The sequence below is a fragment of the Leopardus geoffroyi genome, chromosome A1 (assembly GCF_018350155.1).
Source record: "Leopardus geoffroyi isolate Oge1 chromosome A1, O.geoffroyi_Oge1_pat1.0, whole genome shotgun sequence".
Lineage (NCBI taxonomy): Eukaryota > Metazoa > Chordata > Mammalia > Carnivora > Felidae > Leopardus > Leopardus geoffroyi.
Window position 1 is genome coordinate 25,414,050 of NC_059326.1, and position 27,567 is coordinate 25,441,616.

Genomic DNA, 27,567 nt, shown 5'->3' on the forward strand with positions numbered 1-27,567 from the left:
TAAGCAGGCTCCATACCCAGCAAGGAGCCCGTTGTGGGGCTGTCTCCTATCCATGAGATCATGACCTGAGCCAAAATCAAGAGTCAGACACTTAACTGACTGAGCCACCCCAGGTACCCCAGTAATGTATAATTTTTTTAATTAAAATTAAAAACATAGTTACTCAAAGACATTATCTATTCAAGTAAAACAACCAAGAAGGAATAAAAGTAACAAGGATCAAAAAAAAAATTTTTTTTTTTTGAAAAGGGGCGCCTGGGTGGCTCAGTTGGTTGAGCATCCGACTTCGGCTCAGGTCATGATCTCACAGTTCATGAGTTCGAGCCCCGCGTTGGGCTCTGTGCTGACAGCTCAGAGCCTGGAGCTTGCTTCCGATCCTGTGTCTCCCTCTCTCCCCCACTCCGCCTGCCTGTCCCCCACTCTCACTTTGTCTCACTCTGTCTCTCAAAAATAAATAAATGTAAAAAAAAAAAAAAAAAAAAAGTAACAAGGATCTTCTGATGATGGATTACCTGTTCCATAGAAGGACAAGCAATGATCTGGGTATCTTCAGGGCTAAAATCTTCCTTCAGCAAAACATGGAATTTCTGGAAAACTTGCTGAATATTATTCTTAGAAAGAAGAAGAGGCAATCATATTAAATGAGTCACCAGAAACATGTGGTTGTCTTGAACACAAAGCACCAAGAATGTTAAATCTTTTTAAGTTTTCATTTAAATTCTAGTTAACATACAGTGTGATATTAGTTTCAAGTGTTCTATATAGAGAGTCAACACTTCCATAAACACATACTGCTCATCATGACAACTGTACTCGTTAATCACCATCACCTATTTCACCTGCCTGCCTCCTCTCTGCTAACTATCAGTTTGTTCTCTACAGTTATGTGTCTGTTCCTTGGTCTGCCTCTCTCTAAGAATGCTAAATCTTTTTTTTTTTTTTTAATATTTATTTATTTTGAGAGAGACAGAGCATGCAAGCAGGGGAGGGACAGGGATAGAGGGAGAGAATCCCAAGCAGGCCCTGCACTGTCAGTGCAGAGCCCGATGTGGGGCTCAAACTCACAAACCGTGAGATCATGATTTGAGCTGAAATCAACAGTCATACACTTAACCCACTGAGCCACCCAGGCAACCCTCCAAGAATGCTAAATCTTAATGATATTAGCCAAACAGTGGAGGAAATGTATCTTTCATCAGATTACCGAAGACATATAATTTGTACTTAATAATTCACATGCTAGCACAACCTAAGACTTATCAGAATACACTCCCTGGAAAAACTAAACTCTAGTAAGCCCTGACCCCACCCCCCCCACCCCCCCAGGTCCCCCTCGAGAACAGTAAGAGCCCCCAGCAGCAATTTCTCACACAAAAGATAATAAAGTTTCCAGATACATAGAATGTACTTTAAAAATCAACCAATGATTCGGTAAAGAGGTGAGCTCAACACAGAGCTGGAAGTTATGAGCACTAAATTTGCTCTGACATTTAATCCCTGGGCGGCCACTGCAAGCCATTTATTTCCACTACTCACCAGTAAAATGAAGCATAATTCATGAAATGGTGCTTTCTCAAGTATTGGGCTGCATTCAATGTTAGGGTCTGATGACTTTTTTTTTTTTTTTTTTTTTACTAATTTGTACTTTAAGATCAAAAGTATCTTGTTGCCATAGGTAACATAAAGAACTTAAAACAAAGGTGTGGAGAGGATATAATCAGGCAGGTGCTGGCTTGTAAGCCCTTCAAGAATCACAGTGATTATTAATCAACTTTCCTAGAATCGTATACCAACATTTTTAAATTTCACAGGAAGAAGAAAATAGTAGACACGGCAAGAACCCTTGAAGAGACTGGCCAACATTCAAATAAAATATCACAATACTCACCCTAACAGGTTTAAACAAGATGAACTCTGTATCTTTATTGGATAGGTACAACGACATACTTCTCAAGGTCAGAGGCAGCTTCGCTTTTATTGTCTTGTAGGCACTTGCTACAAGCTCACAGACCTTTGCTGGAAAGAACGGACCTTGTTAGTATTACAAAGAAAAAGGGAAGAAACACTTCCATTTTCATTCAGAGGAATAAAGGGAGAGAAAAACGGCCAAAGAAAAGATCTCTATGTGCCCCCCAATTTTCTTTCACTCTTCCTATCGACCAAGTTTAATTACAAGCCCTATAAACATTCACTACGTATCTGCTATATACAAAATTCTACTTCCAAAGGCTGGGGCAGCAAAAGAATTCCCCCAATACCCTTCAGGACACTTATAGGGGCTATAATTGTGTTCCTTTGGAATTCCTAGGTGACAGTTAAGATAAAATAAAAAATTATTTGCAGAGAGACACTAGGAAGAATTAACTTATGAATGAGCTTACTCATTTACAGAACTGACTCACAGTAAGAGATGCTCTCTTGTCTTGTGAGATCATCCCAACAATATCCACACATATTTAATGGTAACTAAAAACCCATCTGTTACATTCATATACTGTATTATCAGAAAGGGTACAGAATTCCAGAAGACTGTAACTGACATAATTACATAGCCCACTGTATAGTGTCTGAAAAGAAATACAAATGAAAAAGAAGAATAGTAATCTGTATGAGGTGATTTAAAAGAGGAAACTACCTAGAAAGCTGTAAAGGAAAAGAATGATTAATAATTTCAAAGATGTTCAATTTCACTCATGATTAAAGAAATGTGTATTAAAACGATGGACGGGGCACTTGGGTGGCTGAGTCAGTTAAGCGTCCAATTCTTGATTTTGGCTCAAGTCATGATCCCATGGTTTATGGGATCAAACCCCCACCCACCCTATGCTAAGCATGTAGCCTGATTGGGATTCTCTCTCTCCCTCTCTCTCTCTCTCTCTCTCTCTCTCTGCCCCTCCCTGGCATGCAGACACTCTCCCTCTCTCGCTCTCGCTCTCAAAAACAAACAAACAAGCAAAAAACAATGGAGATATTTTTGGACTGGTAAAAATTACTAAGACTGTGAATAGCCACATTTGGTTAAGGGTGTGCAGAAACAAGTCTTCTAGTCCACTGCCCCTGGAGTATATAAATTGGTTCAACCTCTCTAGAGGATATTAGGCAAGGTCTAGCAAAACTGAAAATACACATATACTCTATTGCTTAACACTGCCACTACTAGAAACTTACCCTACGAATATACTTACGAAATACCAAAATACGTGTGTACAGGGACATTTATAAAAGAATGGGTGGGGAAAAAATACTAAATACATTATCTATTAATAGAATTATCAATTCATCAATGCTACAGTGATGCATTCCATACATCCATTAAATAGGATGCACAGAGCTGGATGTGGTGGTATAGAAAGGGCTCCAAGATACAGAATAAGTTAAAAAAAAAAGGGGGGGGGGAATATAAGTATAATCTTATGTTTACAACATTTGTAAAGTCCGTATATGCTGGTACATATATAATAATTGGGGGAAAGAGACTATTTATAGTGGTTACCTTTGAGAGGACTAGCTTGGAGGTGGAAAACAGAATTACTTTTCGTTTTATATACTTAATAGCTCAATTTTTATACCATATTCAACTTTTTTTTTTTAACTGAGGGTGGCAGAACGGGGTAAGAAAGTATCAAGGCTCTCGAGAAGAAAGAACAAACAATCCGGGAATTGCTTATTTTTCATAGAACAGATGAACGCTCCTACAGGGCACTTAATTCCATGGGCTCTGGTCCTGTCCTAACACACTTCAAGAATCCCTAAGTCAGTTTTCAGAGCCCTTGGTAACCAAATGGTGGGTGTGAGGCCCAGTGAATAGAGCCCTCTAATTCCCATGAAAGTGTATTTCTCAGAGTAAGTTAACAAACTGGCATCCTAATTTATAACCCAATCTCCTTTGAGTCTATTGTGAAATGATTCCCAGAAACCTGATCAAGTCTGCATGAACCAGTCACCTTGGGTGTCCAGGGCCCCAGACAGGTCCCTAGATTGTTCTTGAGGCTCCCACCCCAAAAGGGCGAACATCTCTCTGCCATTTAAAAGTGGACTTCTCGGGGCGCCTGGGTGGCTCAGTCGGTTGAGCGGCCGACTTCAGCTCAGGTCATGATCTCACGGTCCGTGAGTTCGAGCCCCGCGTCAGGCTCTGTGCTGACAGCTCAGAGCCTGGAGCCTGTTTCCGATTCTGTGTCTCCCTCTCTCTGACCCTCCCCCATTCATGCTCTGTCTCTCTCTGTCTCAAAAATAAATAAACGTTAAAAAAAATTTTTTTTTTTTTAAATAAAATAAAAGTGGACTTCTGGTCATACAGGTGAAGGAAAAGCAACTCCACAGCTCCACGCGGCTACACGGGACCGAGGATACGACCAGGCAAACCAGAGCGCCACCGCTGTATCTGCCAAACGTCCTCCCTCACGACAGGAAGTGGGTTCATGACAAAAGAGCAAGCCCCACTGCAACCTGTCCTCCTGTCAGCTTCCTTCTGTCCACTCCTGTTTTACTAATGACTGTGCTAGTAATGCTTCAGAGCACGGCAGGCCTGACACTGGGAGCTCCACTAAGATTCCGCTGGAGAAAATGACAGCCCTGTCTTGAGTGAGAGAGAATCTTTCCAAAGAGGAAAGAAAAATATATTAATTATGCATCAAGTCCCTGGGCTTGGATGTATTAAATACACCTATACCTGTCTGTTAGATTCTACCTCTTTCAAAAATAGCTCTTGCACCCCCAAGAGTTTCATTTGTATAAACGTTCAAAATAAAATCAGCTATTTCTAAAGAAGTCCTGTAAGTGACTGAAACCTTGAGCCACAGTCCCAATTAATCCAAGTGTGGTGAGAACTCCTTCTGGAACTGTGCTGACTTACGGAGTGACCAGTCTGATCCTGACTGAGAGGGGCCAGGACAGGTGGCCACCACCACAGCCAACTCCGATTAGAATGTCCAGTGTTACAGTAAAAGAATCTCGTTTTCTGTCTTCTGACAGAACGTGCTACCGCACCAAGTATGATCTCTGTCCGCTGGTAACATAATGAAGATTTCAATCTCACACGTGATACAAAGGTTTCAAATAATGAAGACAGTAAAACATTCACTGTCTCCATCACAATGAGCAAAAAGCCTAAAACAGTCACAAAGTTTATCTGCAATAAAGCAAATCAAGGCAAACCTATATAACATCATCAAAGTTGATGGGACAAAGTTTTGAAATAAAATCCTGTCTTCCATTCAAACACAAGTGATAACTCTGCACATTTGCAAATCCTCCTGTGAGATACTCAGCTTCCCCTTCAGCTTCTTAGTTCTGGTTCAACTTCAAATTAACCTGAGGCATTAATAAGAATAACTGAAAATGTTTAGAATGGCCTCAGCTCTTTTCCCCAAAAGAAATAAATACCTGACAAACATTAACATTCTTTGGATATTGAAAACCAACTGTATTAAAGACCTAACACCATGGGGCGCCTGGGTGGCGCAGTCGGTTAAGCGTCCGACTTCAGCCAGGTCACGATCTCGCGGTCCGTGAGTTCGAGCCCCGCGTCGGGCTCTGGGCTGATGGCTCAGAGCCTGGAGCCTGTTTCCGATTCTGTGTCTCCCTCTCTCTCTGCCCCTCCCCCGTTCATGCTCTGTCTCTCTCTGTCCCAAAAATAAATAAACATTGGAAAAAAAAAAAATTAAAAAAAAAAAAAAAAAAAGACCTAACACCAGATTAGGTGCCTGTAGGCAGTCAATTTTTATGGATGCTAAACCTGAATTTGGATCTGTCTCACTCTGAGCAAAAAGCTGCCCCACCAACTCAGATACAGCCTGTCCATAATTAAAAACAATACTTTTTTTTTCCATTTTGCTCTTTTTGGTTTCAAAAAATCTCTATCATGATATGGGCTGGAGAATGGCGAAAAATACTAATCTACCAAAACGCTTCATTCCAGTTTAAACGACAACTTAAAATGCCACAAAACAAACCAGAAGTAACCCACAACGTCATGATTTTAAATGTCTGAGGGCTAACGCTAAAGACAAAAAAAAAATAAAAAAAAATCCCTCTGGCACAAAAAAAATTTACATTTAGGGAAGAGTAAGACTGGAACATCTCAAGCATCATCTGCCAATCAGACAATGATATCGTCTGCCAATTCCCCCGCAAACACAATTTTTGTAACTTTTCTCGAACACTCTAAAATGTTAACAAACAGAGGAAGCAACCTGCATAAAATGTGAAACAAAGTAATGACCCAGCACTTCTTCCTTTACTACTTGAGAACAGCAGCGCCCCCTCCGTAATCTCGGACCACCACACATAGGGTTTTGATCAGAGCTCTAGCACAATGAAAAGCAGGTGTACAGAATCAAAGTGTTTCCATCTAAGCCACGCTTCATTTTTAACTCGCGTGTGTGTATTTCTTAATTCTTCTTTCCTTGGAATGCTTTTTGAAATGCAGGTAGTGTTGGCCCATTAAGACCTGTCAGCTCCAAACTGCATCCCGCATCAACACAAACCACAGGAGGAGCAGGAAACCAACTCGAAGCTGTCAGAGACCATATAAATGCAAATTAATCAACATCCCAAAAAAGAAATCCCAAATAGTAAAATGTGAATACCTGGCTGGGCCCAAGGCTGCTGTGAAAGAGTATACTTGGGTCCTCCCTGACTGGCCATCATCTTTAATGCTGAAACCTGGCGGATGAGACAAAAAGAAAAATGTCACCACTCTTGAAGGACACACAACACCATCTGAACCTATTAAAACGTAATTATAGTCAAAGGTGTAATCCTAAAAACTGCATCATAACGCATAATCCTTTCAACTAATAACACATTTTAAAAATTCTTTTGTGATTTTAAAGGCCTATGACGTTCAGACCTTGTCCTGAACACCAATGTCCTGAACATTTTACAGAAGGCAAAACTGAGGACCCAGGGAAATATGAACACAAAACAGGTCTTTTTTTAAGTGGATTACATTCACATTAAATTATTACCATATGCTGTTAGAAGAGTGTCACCCCAGCAGGACAAAATCTCCTTCACATACCTAGAAATGCTATTTTTACTTTATCACAGGCAGAGAGAATGTTATGAAGACAAATAGGACTTGATTTCAAGTAGCCTCAAAAGGCACACTCTACCAACCAGTGTTATAGGTCGATTTGGATGCCCACCTTTTAGTCGTCTCCCTTTTCATTGCTCAGCCATCAGTACAGAGAAGCAAACCAAAAAAGTACATCTGGCCGCTTGGGCAAGTCTGTTCTTAAGATGGCAAATTATGGTGGGGCTAAGGCGTAGTTGGGGAAGATGAAGGGCAAAAACCGCATAAAACATTTTTATTAATGGACTGTTAGGTGCCTGTGGTCCAGGCTGTGACCTTGGCCTCACTGCAGTCTCAGCAGAAAAATGTGAGAGCCTAGTCTTTCGAATAAAGAGGGCCACAAAAATATTTAGGCAGAAGATGGGCACAAACAGGACACAATGTTAACTCCGATCCAAGCTCACACTCCTGACCACTCCAGGCCTTTGCTCATGCTGCCAGGTGTATAAAATTACCCCTTTCCTATGTCACTCAATTCCTCTCTGTATCTAATTTTTATGGTGAGCTGCAGCTTTTAAAAACAAATCACATATAGGATTACAGATTAGACAATGCTAAAAGAGAAACATGTTCATGTTCAGTATATATTATCCAAAATATTTCCCAACATAAATATGTAAACATGTTCATGGGTCTACATTTATAAAAATAGGAACACGGTGCTCAGACATCTTTTTCTTCCCCCACTTAACTCTAAATTCTGGACATTTTTCTGTGTCCAACAGTTAGGTTTTAATAGTAATGGCTTCCTATTATTCCACTGATTATTCCTGAAGTTAATCAATTTCATAATGACATAAATGCTATAGGTTTAGACTGTATCAATTATTCTTATATTAAAAAGCAACACAAGCTTGTATCCCCATCTCTGTTGTCTAGGTAATATACTTATCTTTAGGTCAAAGTGCAAAGAGCCTTTTCTTCAAAAGTCTTCCCCAATTAACCCTATCTTGTCCAAAATCCCTACGAGATGAACACAGACCCATCACTGTCCCATGATGACACTGCTATACACTTCATCATGTTTACATATTTTCTATCTTAATTTCGTACTGGGTTATAGAATTCCTTGAGAACAAAAATTAAATTTATAGGTCAAATTCTGTCACATGCACTACAATCAGAAAAAAATTTAAACTTATAGTGTTGCTGCTGAAATTAATAATACTTCAGAGACAATATTAAGAATAAACTCACAACACTTCAGTAAATTGCTTGAAAGAAAAATGAATATTGCCAAATACAATATTTTTAGCATTAACTGGTCCCACCAGGGGGAAACACCTTTAGCGTAGTTATAAACTGGAAATGTACTTCCTTTAAAATGTTTTCATTCGGATTTTTGCTAAAGGAAAACCTGACCTTCACATTTGTCATATTTTATTATAACATTTCTGCAGCATTTACAGAGTCTATTACAGAAGTGATCTTCTGGTCCTCATAATACCCTTAAGCAGGGAAGAGGGATACAACAGCCATATCTCTGCTTGCAGACAAGAGAAAAGCAATGCTTGGAGAAACTACCTTGCTACCATTTCACTCAGGAGGTGGCGGAAGGGGGTCTAGAGAGAGCTCAGCTTTCCTGAGTCAAAATTCTAGGCTCTCTAATACCCATGACCAGTTCAACCCCTACTTAAAGGTTTGTTGCAAGCAATGTTCAGTACAATGGAATTCTAAAACAATAAGAAAAAGTATCATTTTTGAGTTGGACAGAAGATATCTGATCCAAATTGTTTTCATATGAACTTCTGTCTCCAACACTCAGAACAGTATTACATTCCCTTAAAGGTCACTCAAATAGTTACAGAAAAAGTTATTTTTCAAGGAGCCAAGAAATAGGGCAATAGACCATATATGTTCTTCTAGCATTTTTTTTTCCTCAAAAAACTTCATTGATTGTACCAAAAAAATCAGGGAGGATGTTTACACCAATCAGATTAAGAATGTAGAAATGTTTGTCTTATGTATATTGGGTCACTCTGCAAAACTTTAGTTTCTCAATCTGTGAAATGAAGATGTTTTACTCTCTCTAGGTGCCAGGAAGGTATTGAGAATTAATGAAAACAAAGCATCTCAACAAGCAGACCCAAGGAAGAAACTGTCTAAACAAGAAGGCCAATTTACAGCAGATGACAGGGAACCAGAATCATACCCAAGTCTGTAGGCTCAAAAACAAGTCTTCAGACAACCTAAGAATGTTCTCTCCACTCACACGGCTTGTTTTATTATGCAAACCCATATATATTTTAAAAACCAGTCCAAACTTAAAAACAAGCTGAGAACATTTTGTCAATGAGGCTTACACCCAAATGGTAACATACAGAGACCTACAAGCATACATCCAAATCAGAGATGAAATACGGTTTCCTTTCTGCACCTATGGATGCTGCTTTTCTTGCAATCATTCATCAAGGTACAATCACTGGCTGCCTTATAAAATGCCAACTATAATAAAAGAGGCATAAGATTCTGCACTTGCAGATTTACCCTTAAAGAAAATAATTTTAAAGTTTTAAAATCATTTATTCTGCCTCTGCTGTTCTAGTAACATTCACCAGATAAGAAGTGAAAAATGTTTGGTCCACAAATTCGAAGAAGCAATGTCTTAAATGATCACATTTATCTGTGTGAACTCGAGTGCTTCCGCTGTATGCCTGTGCGTGTGTACGTCTTTGTCTCTGACTCACTCCACTCCAACAGGATGGGGGAAGGGACCTGAATTTGGAATAAGATAACATAAAAGGGATGCTCAGTCCTCTGAGCTGTAGTATCTACTAAATATTCTGACTGGAGTCTGAAGAGCAGTGAGGGACCGAGGTTGACAAAAGATAATGAGGCAACAGTGAATGATGTGAGCAAGGGCAACGCTGAGACTGAGCACGGGGGATGGGACTGACTTCTCAGTGATGTCCAGAGGCAGGGCCTTTCCCTCTCCAATCCCTCCATGAGTAGTGCATTTTAAAAGAGGTGTCCCCGCTATAGATGTGTAGCATGTTCATGGACAACCATTATATGATTCAGGCTTAGAACACATGTTTTCTACATAAAACCTCTCTCTCTCTTTTTTTTTTTTAAGATTTTATTTTCATGTAATCTCTACACCCAGCTTGGGACTCGAACACACAACCCCAAGATCAAGAGTCGCACGCTCCACCGACTAGGCCAGCCAGGCACCCCATAAACCTCTAATTTTAAAAAAAATGTTCAATGGGCACTGAGGAGGGCACCTGTTGGGATGAGCACTGGGTGTTGTATGGAAACCAATTTGACAATAAGTTACATTAAAAAAATAAAAATAGGGGCGCCTGGGTGGCGCAGTCGGTTAAGCGTCCGACTTCAGCCAGGTCACGATCTCGCGGTCCGTGAGTTCGAGCCCCGCGTCGGGCTCTGGGCTGATGGCTCAGAGCCTGGAGCCTGTTTCTGGTTCTGTGTCTCCCTCTCTCTCTCTGCCCCTCCCCCGTTCATGCTCTGTCTCTCTCTGTCCCAAAAATAAATAAAATGTCGAAAAAAAAAAATTTAAAAAAAAAAAAAAAAAAAAAAAAAAAAAAAAAAAAAAAAAAAAAAATAAAAATAAAAATAAAAAATGTGCATAGTGCCCAGAGCCTTCCAAAATGCACAATTACAGAGTTATACCAGATTTACCAAACCTATACTAACTCACTTAGACAGCCACATCAGTGAATTTATATTCTCTTGACTTCTACAAAGACTGCTTTTCCAGAAAAACCCTTTAATCCTAGATTTCATTATAATCCACTTGCTTATGTCAGAAGATTCATTCTGCTGCTCTGTTATTGCAGAATACTCACCTACAATATTTCCCATCAGTATTAACATGGATACTCTCCCAAAAATACAAACACATATAAGGGTACAATCTACACACATAAGGACAATTTCCGCAAAAACTATAATGACTTGCCTGTAAATAACAAAGTATCAATACTTGTGCCATTTTTTAAAATTCAAAACCCAATAGGAAACATTTCTACCACCCTCCTTTTAAATTTATGTGGTGAGGAAAAAACACACGTACTCCAAATACTTAACATGAATGGACTGAAATCCAGTAAACATGTACCATGTGCCAATGATAAACAAAAGAGTAGCTTGACTGCTTTAACATTTCTGTATTTGCTTTTTTGGTATTTATTATTATTTTTAAAAACAAATACCTTCTGACTTTCAAACGAAAGTCACAGGCTTCAAGCATAGTAGCATTGATGGCCCCAGCAAAAAAATCTACTCACAGACAATTCACTTAGTTGACTCCTGGTCCTTTCAAAGATACATCTGTCTCCCCAGTTTGGACTTAGGTAAGTAAATTTGAGATGAAAGGCTGTCATATTTTAATTCTTTTTATAATGTCCTCCAATACATGTCCAGACAGACAGCAGACACTTAATAAATGAAAGCTATTTTCAAGGCTTTTTAAGCATTTTTATGAAGTCCTTCGTAACCGTACTCAAGTATTAAAACAAAATGAAACGACGACGACAAAAAAACCCGATTAGGTCGAAACAGGAAAGTCAAAATAGCCATAATCTGATTTTTTCATTGCTAGCCTTAGCCAGCTGATAGATTTTGGCTAGGAGTCAAAATTTGCACTCTTTCTCTTAAAAACCAAAAACCGTGTAAGCGTATCTAAAAGTCCAAACCAAAAAGCTTCCGTAACAGGAAACACGGTGATTTCCCAGACGGAATCATTAAGATTTGGGCTTACTAGTTGCTGTCTCCTGCCAGAGTTTTCACAAGAGAGTAATTCAAAAGGAAATCGAAGGAAGAATTCAAAATTACTTTAGCAAATATGCACCAAGGTCTCTACCTTTGTCATGAACTCCTCCAGCTGCTCTACAAACTGCTTGGTCTGCTGCTGAATAAACTGCTCACAGGCCGATTTCAGATGACGGTCTACATCTTTTTTAGAGTCAAGATAATGTTCTCTTATCTCAGGAGTACCCTTAAAAAGAAGATGACAATTTCCTCCTGTTTTTATGTGCCTAGAAATGACCAGACGTGTAAAGAATGCCGTTTATCTCCCGCCACCAATGAAACAGACTCCTTCTCACCTCCAACAAGAACTCTATCAAGGCGTTGTTGCTATTCAGCCTAAAAAATCTTGGGACAGTCATAGGGTTCAGGATTTTAAACGCTGCATCTGCGAAACAAAATTACTCATCCCGTGAACACGTACGGTTTTAAGGGAAAAGCCAAGTTACGGTTTCAGTGTGTTAATATACACTGGTTCTCTGTTACCACAAAGCAAGAGAAGTTTCATTTCTACCAACTCACCACCATGGATGGAGGAGCGTGAGATCAGCGGCAACCACAGCTACAGTACCCACCACACAGTTATTTTCCACAAGTCAGACTTGGGACATGACTATTGATCTCAATTACTCATTTACAGAAAAAAAAAAAAAAGAAAAGAAAAATGATAAAGGGTAATTGATACCTTAAAATTTCACTGCTTTACTTTTAGGGTGCTAAACAGGTTTTTCAAAAAAAAAAAAAAAAAACAATTCATATACTTACCCAGCTTCGTTTGTCAGGATCCTGCCTGGCACAGAAATTTATTCATTTGAAAAGCAGAGTGAATAAACTCATGTGTCAGCCAGAAAGAAAACACCAAAAGGACATATTTACCCCTCAACCTCCAGACTAACTAGAATCTACACAGAGCACTAACTGAGGTCTCATTGATGTTCAAATGCAATAAGATACAGTGTTAGTCATGAGAGGTTAGAGGTTTAAAGAGAGCAAGTATTCTTAAGTGACAGTCAGAAAAGACATTTCTTCGCTTTCCCACACGGCAGAAAGCAGAGCACGAAACGTTTCTAACCCTGGTTTTTACAGTACACACACAGGGGTACTACTGCCCGCACCCTGATCTGACTGAAAAAGGCCTCTTTGTCACGCTCAGCACTGAGAGTAAAGCTTTGGTAAATGGCTCCTTGCTTCTGCTGTCTTTTCTACCAGATAACCTAAAAGACTGTGATAAATAGAATCAAATCAGTTTTGTAGGATTACACAGGCTTTATAAGTTTTAGGGAAAACATACTTTACACCAGCATTTGCTGGGGTGCCTGGGTGGCTCAGTCAGTTAAGCATCTGACTTCGGCTCAGGTCATGATCTCACGGCTCATGAGTTCAAGCCCCGCATCAGGCTCTGGGCTGACAGCTCAGAGCCTGGAGCCTGCTTCAGATTCTGTGTCTCCCTCTCTCTCTGCCCCACCCCCCACTTACACTCTGTCTCCCTCTCTCAAAAATAAATAAACGTTAAAATAAAGAAATAAATAAATAACAGTATTTGCCAGAATCTTAGGGCATTTCATTTTCTCACACTTCACTGGGTCTACACTAGAACTAACTAAGCAGCAACAAATATGCATTAGAAATTAAGTGAGAGACTATATACTAATTTGGATTAAGTTTAAAAAAATTAAAAATTAAATAAAAAAAGAATTAGAAATTAAGTGAAAGAAAGTAGATCAGCCCTACTTTATCCCATCACTTAAAAACAGTTAAGGACCAGCAGCCCTTGGCACCCTTCAAGGTTAGAACACTATTCCCATGCCTCTCACTGAAAGGACAGAAGGGAATCAACTAGACTGGTTAGGGGATGGGAGCCTCTGATGAGAATAAGCACTAAAAAAATTATTCATCCTATAAAAGCCAAAAGCCAGGAAACCTGGCTGCTGTTTAAAAAAAAAAAAAAAAAAAATAGGGGCACCTGGGTGGCTCAGTCCATGATCTCACGGTTCGTGGGTTCGAGCCCCACATCGGGCTCTGTGCTGACAGCTCAGAGCCTGGAGCCTGCTTCGGATTCTGTGTCTCCCTTGCCTTCTGCCCCTCCCCTGCTCATGCTCTGTGTGCATCTCTCTCTCTCTCTCTCTCTCAAAAATAAATAAATATTTTTAAAAATTATAAAAATAAATAAATCACAAAGTATATAAATAACACACAGGCTTACTATTCAAATTCCAACAGAACCAAAAGGTATGTTCTGTGGTGAAAAGGAGAGAGCACTAGGAAAAGAAAGAGTAAACTGTTCTAACATGGCTCATGATGAGACCACTTTGGTTCTCAGGTGAGTTAAGTCAAGCCCACCATTTTTATAAGCGCAGTCATTAGGGAACTGAAAACCGGCTGCCTGTGCAAATCCTGTATTTGGAGTTCTCCTGAACCACAGAGTACAGGAAATCATCTGAGTAACTATTTTCTCAATTCCCCCAATACTCAAGAGAGAGATTCATTATATAAACAATGGCTTAAGGCATTGGAGCTTAATTCTCTTGGAAATGGTTAAGAAAAGATAAAATTTAGATAAATTTGTATGTAGGGGAAACTAGGGATACTCTTAGTACTGTATATCTTGAACCACTTAAGATCAACATCTTAGAAAATAACTATTTTGATCTTTTAGAAATGAGCTCTGTTAATCCAGTCAGAGACAAATCATTAGGATGGATGAATCATCTTTCCCAAAATGATTCAATGTCTATTAACAATTCAAAACTCCTATCCACATAATTATTTAACAACTAGCTGATTTAATAATACCAATTAGGCTTATTTACGCATCTAAAGCTTATAAAGCACTTCAACATACATTTTCATGCTTAATGATCTCAATAACCTCGTGAAGTTATCATGACAAGTTGATTCTGCTCATTTTCCCTGGGACAGAAAAGCTAAAACCCCCATCCAAGATCACACAAGAGCCAGGAAATGATGGGCCAGAAACAGAACCCAACTCTTTCAGACTCTTAGATAAGTACTCCTCCATTTTACCCAGCTGGCTTCCTGAATTTTCATGAACTGACAAACTCTACTCAGTGTTTAAAATCACTCCAATTAGCTGACACTGTAAGTAGCTGTTACACTGATTTTTCATTTTTTCACTGGTTATGGTAATATGTAGCAGAGTCAAAGAGAAGTAATGCTATATTACAAACTGAACTGCTCGGATACAGTTCCCTTCATAAGGAAAATATAGCAAGTTAGACGTAGTTAGGATGTTGACAGCTCAGCTTAGTACGAACAAGTAACAAGCTTAGCAAGCACAGCATGCAAAAACAATTGCAGATGAACATAAAATAAACCTATAACCTTTGCTGACACATTTGGACAGGTCAAACACACCCAACTGTGCCAGCCAGGACAATAAAGTACCTCTAGTTTTCTTGAGGTCCAGGGAAATTTCCTTAATGGTGAATTCGGTATGAAATGGAGCAATCTGTTCACGAAGGATCAAAAGGTGCTTAATTAAGAAAAGTTGTCCATCAATCTGAGTCTAAATTGTAAAACAGAAAAATGGATATCATCACAGATTAAATAAAAAACATAAAACACATGTGTTATTAATCAACATTAATCTACCTAAGTTCATGGCCCTTAACCTAACCGTATGTACCCACGCTCCCTTGGTGTGCAGTGAACTCTCCCCATATTACCCATGTTAGAACTCCCTGGAAAAATCTTGCTGCAAACCCTTACTAACACGGCCATCCACTCTGTCAATCCAAGGAAGTAAATCAGACCAAAGGTTGTAAAGTCAACACATTTAGAAAAAGAAATCAAATCTACTTTAATTTGGTTCAGAAACAGAAGAGATGGAGTGACCCAACCTCAGCACGGAGTAGGAAGTCAAGTTCAAAGCATGAGCATGATTCCGACTTGAGCTTTCTAGCTTCTCGTTAAGTAACAGGGCTCTCACTGTTTGGTCAAAGTGGTTTTAATACCCCGAATATCAGAAATAATCACATTTACACAAAAATACAAAAGGAGCTTCCAAAGGCAGAAATGAGTTGGGGTTACCATTGTGGATTATCTTCCCACTAACAGAGCCTTGCCTGCCTACACCCTGAGAGTGGCTGCACCGGGCACTATCAACACTAGCCAAAGTATGGAAAGAGCCCAGATGTCCATCGGTGGATGAATGGATAAAGAAGATGTGGTATATATATATACAATGGGGGATTACTCGGCAATCAAGAAGAATGAAATCTTGCCATTTGCAACTACATGGATGGAACTAGAGGGTATTATGCTAAGCAAAATTCGTCAGAGAAAGACAAATATCATGACTTCACTCATATGAGGACTTTAAGATACAAAGCAGATGAACATAAGGGAAGGGAAGCAAAAATAATATGAAAACAGGGACGGGGACAAAACATAAGAAACTCTTAAATATGGAGAACAAGCAGAGGGTTATTGGAGAGGTTTGGGGACGGGGGATGGGCTAAATGGGTAAGGGGCTTAGGGAATCTACTCCTGAAATCATTGTTGCACTATATGCTAACTTGAATGTAAACTAAAAAATAAATAAATTTAAAAAAAAAAGAGAGAGAGAGCGGCCACATGGGCATCTTCCCTGTTAGGCCCTGTCCGGAACAGTCTTGATTCAAGCTTTATTGCCAAAGCTCAGACCCAATCCTGAAACAGTGAAAAATGATAACTTTCATTTCAGGAAAAAGTCTGTATATTAACAAAAGCAAGGCTGTGTCTGCTCGTTCTTGCTGCCTACTCAAGATAGAATTTTACTTTGAAAATATTTCTAATGATGTTACACTATACTAGGAAAAGAATAAAGTCCTTCAGTAAATAATAAAAATTTTAAAGGGGTTTTTAAACAAAGTAACTCCTCTCTGGTTTCTCTCTCTCTTCCCTCCTTCTAAATAAACCCATAATCAATACAGAAGTATGATTTATTGATGGAAACTCACTTTGCACTCTGGCACACAGAGCATTAAATAAGCAGGAAACATTCTGAATACTTGCTCTATTTTTCAAAAAACTAACAACTCCAAGGGGCAAAAATAGTACAATATAGATTGACTTTACTGCAGCTGTTATCCAGCGAATGGTACCATGTTAGTAATTTACTGATACACTAGGTGCTCAATTTAAAAGTACAGAAGAACAATTTCTTGCCTTAAAAAGCCAACACATTAAGTGATCATTTTCTTGAAAGGCAAAAAGTGCAAACTCCACACTGACAATAAATTAGCTAATGCTTACCAAATAGAGGGCTTCCTCATACATACTTCAACCCCTTATAATATGTAGGAAGCAAAGCTAGATAAAACAGGACAGCCTCACAGGCCTCACAGGGTAAGGACTGAAGAATCAAAAAGCCCTTCATACTTCCCTTTAAAAAGAGAACAGTGGTATAAGACCTAAGTCGATACACTTATTTTTAAATTAGGTCATTTTTTTTTCTCCTGATGATCTAGGAAACACATGCCCATGCTACAAAATCTGGAAAATAAGAAAAGTATAGAGAAAAGAAGGGAAAATCATCCACAGTCCCCCAAAAGCTTTCAAAAGCGTTTTCACTGAAGTCCTAATGTATATCTGGTTTGTATCCTTTTTTTTTTTTTTGCCTTAACATATTTAAGTTGAATGTTATTGCTTCATTAAAAATTTAATGGTCGTGTAATAGTCTACTATATGGAACATGCCATAATTTATTTAACCATTTACCTAATATTAGAATGTTTTTCCTGATTTCGTGTATTAAAGGAAATGTGAGAGCTCAGACTTAGAACACTTTTTAAAACTTAAATCTGCCTGTCTACAACTAACTTTCCATCCTCTTTCTAGCAAACAAAAATTGTAACCTTCCATTCCACGAGTGGGAGAATGAAGTTGTCACAGAGGTACAACTTTCCTAGCAAAAGAACCCCAAATTCTTTGGTGGGAAGCTGTGTGTGTGTGTGTGTGTGTGTGTGTGTGTGTGTGTGTGTGTTACCCTAATTTATCTAAAGCCTTGAAGACTCAAGCAGCCAAAAAGGTTTCCCTGAAAATACCTCCCACAGCTCCCTCCCCCTGGGTAACAGGTATTTTAACAGAGGGTTAAACAGAGCAACACTTCTGACCAGGCTGTAAAAAATTCTCAGAGGCCTTCAGCCCCAGATCCCTTCTTGATTAAAAACTAAGTCACAAAGTCATGGCAACTACTTCCAGTCATGCAACCCATGGGCCACAACTGTCTGTCTTCCAAATTGACTTAGTAGATTTCCTCTGCTCAACAATTTAAAACCATCACTGAAGGATGATTATAAATTGCTACATTCCCTTGAAAACACAGTTTTTGTCTTCCAGGGAAACAGGAATCTACTACCTCCCCAGTTTCTAAGAGTATAGTAAGAAACTTTTATCCTACAGAATGTATAACCTAAGTATCATTTTTGGTACTTTAGCAAAATTGGCACTCTTTTATACAGCGCAGTCTTTATTTAGCACTATAACAAAATACAACTGAACCTTGAACAACATGGTTTGAACTGCGCTGGTCCACTTACACACGTGCATTTTTTAGAGTACAGTAATGTAAATGTATTTTCTCTTCCCCATGATTTTCCTAATAACATTTTCTTTTCTCTAGCTTATTTTATTCTAAGAATACAGTACATAATACATATAACATACAAAATGTGCTAATTGACTATGTTATCAGTAAGGCTTCCAGTCAACAGAAGGCTATTTATTAGTAGTTCAGTGTTCGAGGAGTCCAAAGTTCTACATGTATCTTCACCTTCGTGGGGGGACCTGTGCCCCATAACTCCTGTGCTGTTCAAGGGTCAACTGCTCTAGATTCTCTTAAAGGGCCTCAAAATTAAATCACATTAAACAAACATATCCTACTGCCAACACGGCTTTAAATTTCTGCGCCTATAAATAAATGCTGTACTGAACAGTATTATTATAGGTAACAAGATTTCACCTAACACTTCATCAAACCTTGTTTTTGCTGATAGACTCTGATGCTCCAAGTAGTGACTGAATGCAGGCAGACAAGGCTTCCTGGGACAATCCTTGGAACACTGCCCTCTGGTGAAATAAAAGAAAAACATTACCCTGAAGTGTTTCACAACACAGGAAAAAGAAAAAAATGGAAGCCGAGTACAACGAACAATGAATGCTTGCTTACCCTCAATATAGCTGAATTAAGTTATATTACTGGCAATATTCCCCCTGGCATTTCCTACTCCTATTCCTATTTCTAGACCAATACAAGCTTTTGTAATGTGCATCTCTCAAGACACTCATGTGACCCTTCAACATCTCCTTAGCACCTATTTCATGCTAGGCTCTGTGCTAAATGCTAGATGCACAGTGGTGGGTGGACAAGGCAGATGTGGTTCTGACCCCATGGAGCCCTGACTTCAATATGTTGGAGGCTTTTTTTTTTTTTTTTTTAACTCAATAAAACCAACTTTAAAACAAAGGCTCAGTCACCCAAGTTCTAAAAAATGTATCTCTATGCGGGGGGTGGGGGGAATATACACACCCCTGTGAACTATATTCTTAAGAAACAGTAGCATTTGGACAATTAATTACACAGCTGTTGTATTGAATCGCTTTTTTCTTCATATGCTACTGGAGTTGTTACACAGTTTAATTTAAAGTAAAGCCACTGAATTTTAGGGATGCCTGGCTGGCTCAGTCAGAGGAGCGGGCAATTCTTAATCTCGGGGTCGTGAGTTCAAGCCCCATGTTGGGTAGAGATTACTTAAATAAAACTTAAACAAAACAAAAAAAACACTGAATCTTACATTTCAGCAGCAAGTTCCTAACAGTAAATAAATATAGACAAATAATCTGTCAAGATTGATAATCACCCACCACTATGCATCTACATTAATCGTATCATTAAACATTCTGGAATGTATACAATAACTCTTACCTAAAATCAATGCAACGTTTAAGTTGGTGCTTAAGGGAAAAAAAAGTACTGCTAATTTCAGCAAACAACGAAAATTAATACCATGATTAGAAACACATGAAACCTTAATAGTACTTATCAAGGATGCTGATTTATTTATTTATTTAAAAAAAAAATTTTTTTTTTTAACCTTTTATTTATTTTTGAGACAGAGGGAGACAGAGCATGAACGGGGGAGGGTCAGAGAGAGGGAGACACAGAATCTGAAACGGGCTCCAGGCTCTGAGCTGTCAGCACACAGCCCGATGCGGGGCTCAAACTCACGGACCGTGAGATCATGACCTGAGCCGAAGTCAGATGCTTAACCGACTGAGCCACCCAGGCGCCCCTCAAGGATGCTGATTTAAATGGAGTACAAAACTAAAGTAGATGCATTTAATAATAAATTTAATACTAAATGTACATTATGCCCATGTGACACTGGACATGTCACAACCTTTCTGCATGTCTTTTTCCTTATCTATAAACTAAACTAAAACAGATGACTTAACTAGTAGTTTTAAACTTACATGTGGTCACAGGTCCCTATGAAAAGCAATAAAAGCCATAACCCTTCTCAGAAAGACACAAATATAAACATACATACACAATTTTGCCTGCAATTTCAAGGTGTTCATAGACTCCCTAAAGGCCACTAGTGAATTCTAAGGTTCTAAAGAATGCACAGGTTAAGAATTCCTAACTTAGACTCATCTTAAACCTACCTCTGTACTGAAAAATCGTATGATTTGAATTTGATACCAAACAAAATACTACATCGATATCTTAAAATAAAATTAAAATTAAAAAATTTCACGTGAAACAGCAAGCAATTTACACTAAAGACACAAGAATTTACACACATACATCTATGCATCTGTACAATTTGGAGAGACACACAAGAGTTCTTCGAACTGTAGGATACCACATTCCATGAAGATCTGCTGGAGAAATTGTCGTCTGCGGTCTAGGATTGAGGGATTCTGTTGAACCTAAAAATCCAAATGGAAAAGACACATTTCATACACATAGAGGTCCGTCTTACTTGCATGGCAACTGTAACCTGTTTGTTCTCTTTAGTTATCAATACCTAGGGGCATCCATTTTTTCTAGATTTTCTTCACCTTTAATCAAGAATGCCAAGGGGGTGCCTGGCTACCTCAGTCAGTAGAGCATGGAACTCATGAATTCACAAGTTCGGGCCCCATGTTGGGGGTAGAGTTTACTTAATACAAAAAAAAAAAGCAAGAAAGCAAGAAAGCAAGAAAGAAAAGAAAAAGAAATCTTAAAAAAAAAAAAAATGCCACAGGAACCCCCGAATCGGTGATAGCTAAGATTTAACACAGTAAGAATACACATGAATGTGTGTGTGTGTGTGTGTGTGTGTGTGTGTGTTTGTGTGTATACCTCATATATATGCTTAACTCAAATAGCTATGCCCAAACTGTGACCAATAATCTTTATGGAATAAATGAACAGTGTATACACATTATACAAAAAGGAGGTAGACCTGTGTGTAGTCACGTGGAAGCAAGTGGGAGCCTACGGAGGTGGGGGAATGACAAGAAAACAAAGCAATGTTAAACAGGAAAATTAATCAAAGCTGGTTTGCCTGACAACCTGCCTTCCATGATCTAAGCTGTATCACTTACAGGCCTCCTCAGTCTATCCATTTCCCAAGTGAAGAGAATTATCCCCCCACTTTCCAAGACAGGTCAGACGCCGGTAAGGGTGAGGAGACGGAGGGGGGCTTGGTTGGCTTTGTAAGGAAAGCACAATCACTTCAGCTCAAGAGACCAGAGTTGAAATGAGCCACAAAAGCAGAGCTAATATAATACTTTGGAGCAAGAGGGAAGAGTGAAATACAGACTGGGTATGAGAGGACATTAGGAAACTTTATTGAATGTTTTAGTGCAATAATGGTTTATGGTTATGTAAGAGATGTCCTTACTTTCTGGACAGATGACGAAATACTCAAGAGTAAACTGGCAATGATGTCAATAATTTACTTTAAAGTCATCAGCAAAAGATTGGGGCACCTGGCTAGCTCAGTCAGAGAAGCAGGTGGCTCCTGATCTTGGGGTCACGAGTTTGAGCCCAGCACTGGGTGTACAGATTACATAACTAAACTTAAAAAAAAATAAATATAAAAAATAAAATGACTAGCAAAAGAATATATGTATATGTAATGTGATAAAATATTAAGTCTTGAATCCGGGTGGCGGGTGCTGGTATGCACTGTTCATTGTATCATTCTTTCTACTTTTCTGTATATTTGAAATCTTTTCAATAATAAAAAAAAAAATAAAAGGATAGCCAAGCAAAATATAATTCCTTTTTTTAAAAAAGAGCCAGAACTGGGGCGCCTGGGTGGCTTGGTCGGTTAGGCGTCCGACTTCGGCTCAGGTCATGATCTCACGGCCTGTGAGTTCGAGCCCCGCGTCGGGCTCTCTGCTGGCCGCTCAGAGCCTGCAGCCTGTTTCAGATTCTGTGTCTCCCTCTCTCTCTGCCCTTCCCCTGTTCATGCTCTGTCTCTCTCTGTCTCAAAAATAAATAAACGTTGAAAAAAAAAAAAAAAAAAAGAGCCAGAACTGCCTGGGCTTAGGAGGAGATCCGGAGATTATGGTATATAGATTTATGGGCAAAAACAAAGAGGAGAATGTCGTAGGTTAGTGCTTTCATTTTATAATTCTGTAAGCTTAGGTTTTTGTTTTTCAAAAGCATGTAATACTTGTGTGATTTTATTTATTTATTTTTCTGGTATTTTTATTTATTTTTTTAATTTATATCCAAGTTAGTTAGCATAGAGTGCAACAATGATTTCAGGAGTAGATTCCTTAAGCCCCTTACCCATTTAGCCCATCCCCCCTCCCAAAACCTCTCCAGTAACCCTCAGTTTGTTCTCCATATTTATGAGTCTGTTTTGTCGCCCTTCCTGTTTTTATATTATTTTTGCTTCCCTTCCCTTATGTTCATCTGCTTTGTATCTTAAACTCCTCATATGAGTGAAGTCATACGATATTTGTCTTTCTCTGACGAATTTTCCTTAGCCTAATACCCTCTAGTTCCATCCACGTAGTTGCAAATGGCAAGATTTCATTCTTTTTTGATTGCCGAGTAATACTCCATTGTATAGATGTACCATATCTTCTTTATCCATTCATCCATCAATGGACATTTGGGTGCTTTCCATACTTTGGCAATTGTTGGTAGTGCTGCTATAAACATTGGGGTGCATGTGCCCCTTCGAAACAGCATACCTGTATCCCTTGGATAAATACCTACTAGTGTAATTGCTGGGTCACAGGGTAGTTCTATTTTAATTTTTTGATGAACTTCCATACTGTTTTCCAGAGTGGCTGTACCAGCTTGCATTCCCACCAGCAGTGCAAAAGAGATTCTCTTTCTCCACATCCTCGCCAACATCTGTTGTTGCCTGAGTTGTTAATTTTAGCCATTCTGACAGGTTGAGGTGGTATCTCATCGTGGTTCTGATTTGTATTTCCTGGATGATGAGTAATGTTGAGCATTTTTTCATGTGTTGACTGGCCATCTCGATGTCTTCTTTGGCGAAGTGTCTATTCATGTCTTTTGCCCATTTCTTCACTGGATTGTTTTTTTTGGGTTGTTGAGTTTGATAAATTCTCTATAGGTTTTGGATACTAACCCTTTATCTGACATGTCGTTTGCAAATATCTTCTCCCATTCCATCGGCTGCCTTTTAGTTTTGCTGATTGTTTCCTTTGCTGTGCAAAAGCTTTTTATTTTGATGAGGTCACAATAGTTCATTTCTGAATATTTGGGTGACTTTAAAAGCCCCTCTATGGGGCCTTACTTTAAACTAAAATATCTATATGAAGTTCCTTAAAAAGAACTAGACAAATTTTATCAAAGAATATTTAGGAGATTAAGTATCTATAGTTGTGCTAAGATTAGGTCTGTAAGATCCCTCCTTCAAAATAAAGAGCCAAAACATTACCCCCAAATAAAAGTTTAGTGAAACAAATCTATTTTAAGTACTTTAAAATACTGTACTTTAAGTACTGGCTTATTTTTTCACTTTCCTGTGAAAAATAGTTAGCATTAAAACAACCGACGCAGGGAAAGTTTACTCACCTGGCAAACCATCAAAAGGCAAGTGTCTACTAGCTGCCCCTTCTGAAGAGCAGAACAAAGCCAAGTAACAGGGCTTCTCCCTCAGCCTCCGGCAGTCTTCCTCCAGAGTCGTCTCTGGGCCCACCCTCCTCTCACCCGCTCTACGCAGAGAATAGAGCCTGTGCTTTTGAAGACACTGATAATCAGCCTCTTCACACAACGGTCCCTCACACTGGCCCAGACACCTAGTTCTACTACGTGAACACCATGCTGTTCAAAGTCCTCACTTTGGAGGCTTCTCATTCTCACTTCCAGCACACTAAGAAACCAAGAACCGAGAAAAGTGATTATACTCTTTTTTTGCTCCCCCTGCCACCTGACTCAGTCTTGCTTTTTTCATCCCAAATTCTATCACCACTCTAAGTACCATCAACAATCATACAGACAACCACATGGTTGCCCCTGACCTTCCGAATTCTGAAGACCTTCATTTCCATCCCTGCACCCCCAACCCCATAGACAGATGTTCTTAAGACTTCCTTTCAGAAGTACTTTATTCCTTTCTATAGACTTTATTACTCCAAACGATTCCACCTCGTAATTATTAAAACCTACCATCCCACTCTGACCACAGTATCTTTGTGATGTCCTATTTCTCACCTGTTCACCCAAACTACACTGCCAACCCCTCCTCCTGTGGCTTTAATCACACCTTACCCTCTCGCTCTCTTCTGACCTCTCTGGCTATTCTTCCTCAGTTCGCCCAGAATACTCCATTTTGCTCCTTAATGTCAGCATCTGTTAAGGTTCTCTCTCAGGTTTACTTTTCTCTCTCTCTCAGATTTCTGTTATTATCACTCTATTCTCAGCGCTGGGGTGATCCTATACAAGCCCACAGCATCAAGCACTCCACTGTCTTTATCTCCAGATTAGTCCTCCTCTTTACAGCTCTAGAGCAGTACTGCCCTACAGAAATACAATGTGAGCGATAGAGGGGACACATTAAAATGCCACATTAAAAAAGGTAAAAAAAAAAAAAAAAACAAAGCACAAATGGAAAGAGTTTTGATATAGTTAGCCCAATATATTTAAAATATCATCATTTTAACATGTAATCAAGACAGAAATTACTAATAAGGTACTTTCCATTCTTTATTTCATATTAAGCCTTAGAAATTTGGTGTGCATTTTATATGCTAACAGCATATTCAGATGAGCCACATTTCACATGCTCAATGGCAGGCGGCTACCATATTGAACAGCACAGCTCCAGACTGATATACACATGGACCCTACCAAGTCTTCCTCAGCCCCCACATCTAGGATGTCATCAGATTCTACTGACTCAAGCTTTTAACTGTATGTCTCACCTATAAACTTCTCTCCATCCCTCATTAGTACCCTGGTTCAAATCACCTTTAACTTTCAAATGGAAAACAAAACAGTCTCCCAACTAGTCTCTACAGTTCTGCCAACATCACCTTATATACTTTAAGGCCAGGCATGGGTAAAAGAATACAGACTCTACTGGGGGAAGGGAAAATGTACAAGACCAGGATTGGCAAGACAGAAATGTAATCTAGTCTTTCCAGTAACTCTTGAAAAGGTTTTCTAGGACCAAGAGGTATACTAAGACATGGCAGAGGTTCTATTTCAGAGGAGAAAATTTTAGTCTCTCTTCCTATGGGGCAAGCATGATAAAATGGCTTTGCCAGGGAGGGAATACCCAGTCTGCTTGGCAGTCTGGCCTTAAGGTATCAACTGTTCATAGAATAACCCACAATACCTGATGATGCCCTGAACCTGGGAACGTGGATGCAATTGGGATCCTTGAAAGGTTCCCACTCTCACTATCCCAATCCCAGGCTATCCTGGGCTCCATGAGGAGCTGAGCTTCACTGCCCCTGTTAGAGTTAGAAGGAGAGACAACAAACCAGCTCGCTGTCTACATTAAACTCATGAGAATCCAGGATGATTCTTGGACAATTCTGCTACCTGCGATAAATGCACCATAGTCCAAGCTATCCCATACATTTCAATCAGTATTTTATCCCAGTCCCAGGCACTCAATGTATTTACCAAATGCAAATCGGGTGGTACAATTATGCCAATACGCTCTACTACCAAGAAGTTCAAAGTCCGCGAGACTGACACCTATCTGGCCTGCTGTATCTGCTCCTTCCCTACAAATAACCTATACCCAAACATACCAAACCGCTTGACTCCCCCAAAAGCATCCACGGTCTTCCATTCCTGCATGCCTTCTTCCGTGCTATTCTGTCTTTAACCTTACTCCACCTGGCTTCATTCTTGCCTTTATAAACAGCAGAGCTTTCAGACACAACACCTCTCACTGAATTCACTTTCTTGCACTCAAAGCTTTGTAATTTTGATGCCCTTCATCCATGATCCAAGAGTGTCCTGTGTATACCTTTGGGCATATCACCACTGAATTACATCTGTGGCTTATCAATCTCCCCCACCCCCACCCCCACCCCCGCCTGCTCAAGTGTGGGCTCCTCAAAGGCCCATAAGCTGTTTCTCATTTCTCATGTCTGGAACATGACAAGGCCTCAATAAAAGTTTAAATGAATAAATCAAAGTTGGAGTTAAACATCATAACATACCAGATTTTGTTAGATTATTAGACTCTGTTTCCTCTAACTGAACATCTGAAAACGAAGCTTCCGAAGGTACCTTCTTCTGTTCATCTTTTAAACTTTGTGCAATTTGCTGTGTAAAGAAATCAGAAACAAAATTAAAGTGTAGTTTTCAGCTGTATTTTGCAACATGAACACGTTCTTTCCAAAAAGCTAAAAAAAAAAAATCTAGTTAATAAATGAATGGACTAATGAAACTAAGGCAAAACAACCCATGGAAATGAAAAAGTTGAATTAGTATAGAGCGTCCCTATTCCCGTAAACACATACATAGCCTTTTGTGAACCATTAATCCCAGAACCATTACCAGGTATTTGCTGAAGGGTCAAATACACGAGCCTCCTATAGGAAGCTACTTTCAACTTGATGTTTAGAAACAAACTTTAAGATTGGACACATTCTGAATGTCAGAAATGCTTTATCAAGTAACTGGCCAATTCAAACAACTCACTTTCTATGAGAGAATGGGTACAGTAAGCTATTTTTCAGATTATTAAAAATTAGCTTATGCACTGAGACTATTCAACCCTTCTTCACTGCCTAAAGAATAACATCAAATACACACAGGTCACTAACTACTAAGTAATGAAAACTTCACTAGTTTACATTTCCACCTTTATAAAAGTGGAAATACACAGAAATGGAGATTAACAGACACTTAGCTACTGACAAAAGGAATGGCCAGAGAACTATTTGGGAGACAGACTCTGGGCCAGTCCTCTTACTCTGCGTGCAGAAACTAGAAAGTGTAGCTAATCCCTACATGGCACACAGATGTCACAGCAAGATCACCTTGTACCCCTACCCCCCACCAAAAGAAAAACAAAGCAAACATTTGCTGCAAGTGGTGTCCTTAAACCAAAAGGTCTACACAAGAAAGCATCAGGAGACTGGCCATGTGATGACTGAATAAACATACTAAATGTGTCACTAAATTACAATGAGGGGGGCTTTAGTAAATCTCATCACCTAATGGTCTATTAGATAGATTACAAGATTACATCTGTGTGCCATTTAAGGAT

The 27,567-nt window shown here is 39.2% G+C and overlaps 1 protein-coding gene across 2 annotated transcripts in view; it reads right to left on the reverse strand.

Annotated features, from left to right (window-relative positions):
* COG3 (component of oligomeric golgi complex 3) overlaps window positions 1–27,567 on the reverse strand; it is a 73,521-nt gene that overhangs the window by 6,189 nt on the left and 39,765 nt on the right. The window contains exons 14-22 of one of the 2 annotated variants that reach the window (XM_045476822.1): window positions 26,513–26,618; window positions 20,658–20,782; window positions 18,827–18,916; window positions 15,251–15,314; window positions 12,145–12,233; window positions 11,901–12,035; window positions 6,588–6,663; window positions 1,889–2,016; window positions 513–611 (exon numbers count right to left, since the gene is read on the reverse strand). In XM_045476822.1, the coding sequence (XP_045332778.1) occupies window positions 513–611; window positions 1,889–2,016; window positions 6,588–6,663; window positions 11,901–12,035; window positions 12,145–12,233; window positions 15,251–15,314; window positions 18,827–18,916; window positions 20,658–20,782; window positions 26,513–26,618 (912 nt within the window). Of the gene's footprint in view, window positions 1–512; window positions 612–1,888; window positions 2,017–6,587; window positions 6,664–11,900; window positions 12,036–12,144; window positions 12,234–15,250; window positions 15,372–18,826; window positions 18,917–20,657; window positions 20,783–26,512; window positions 26,619–27,567 lie in introns of both variants that reach the window. The other variant, XM_045476814.1, reaches the window with a different exon arrangement.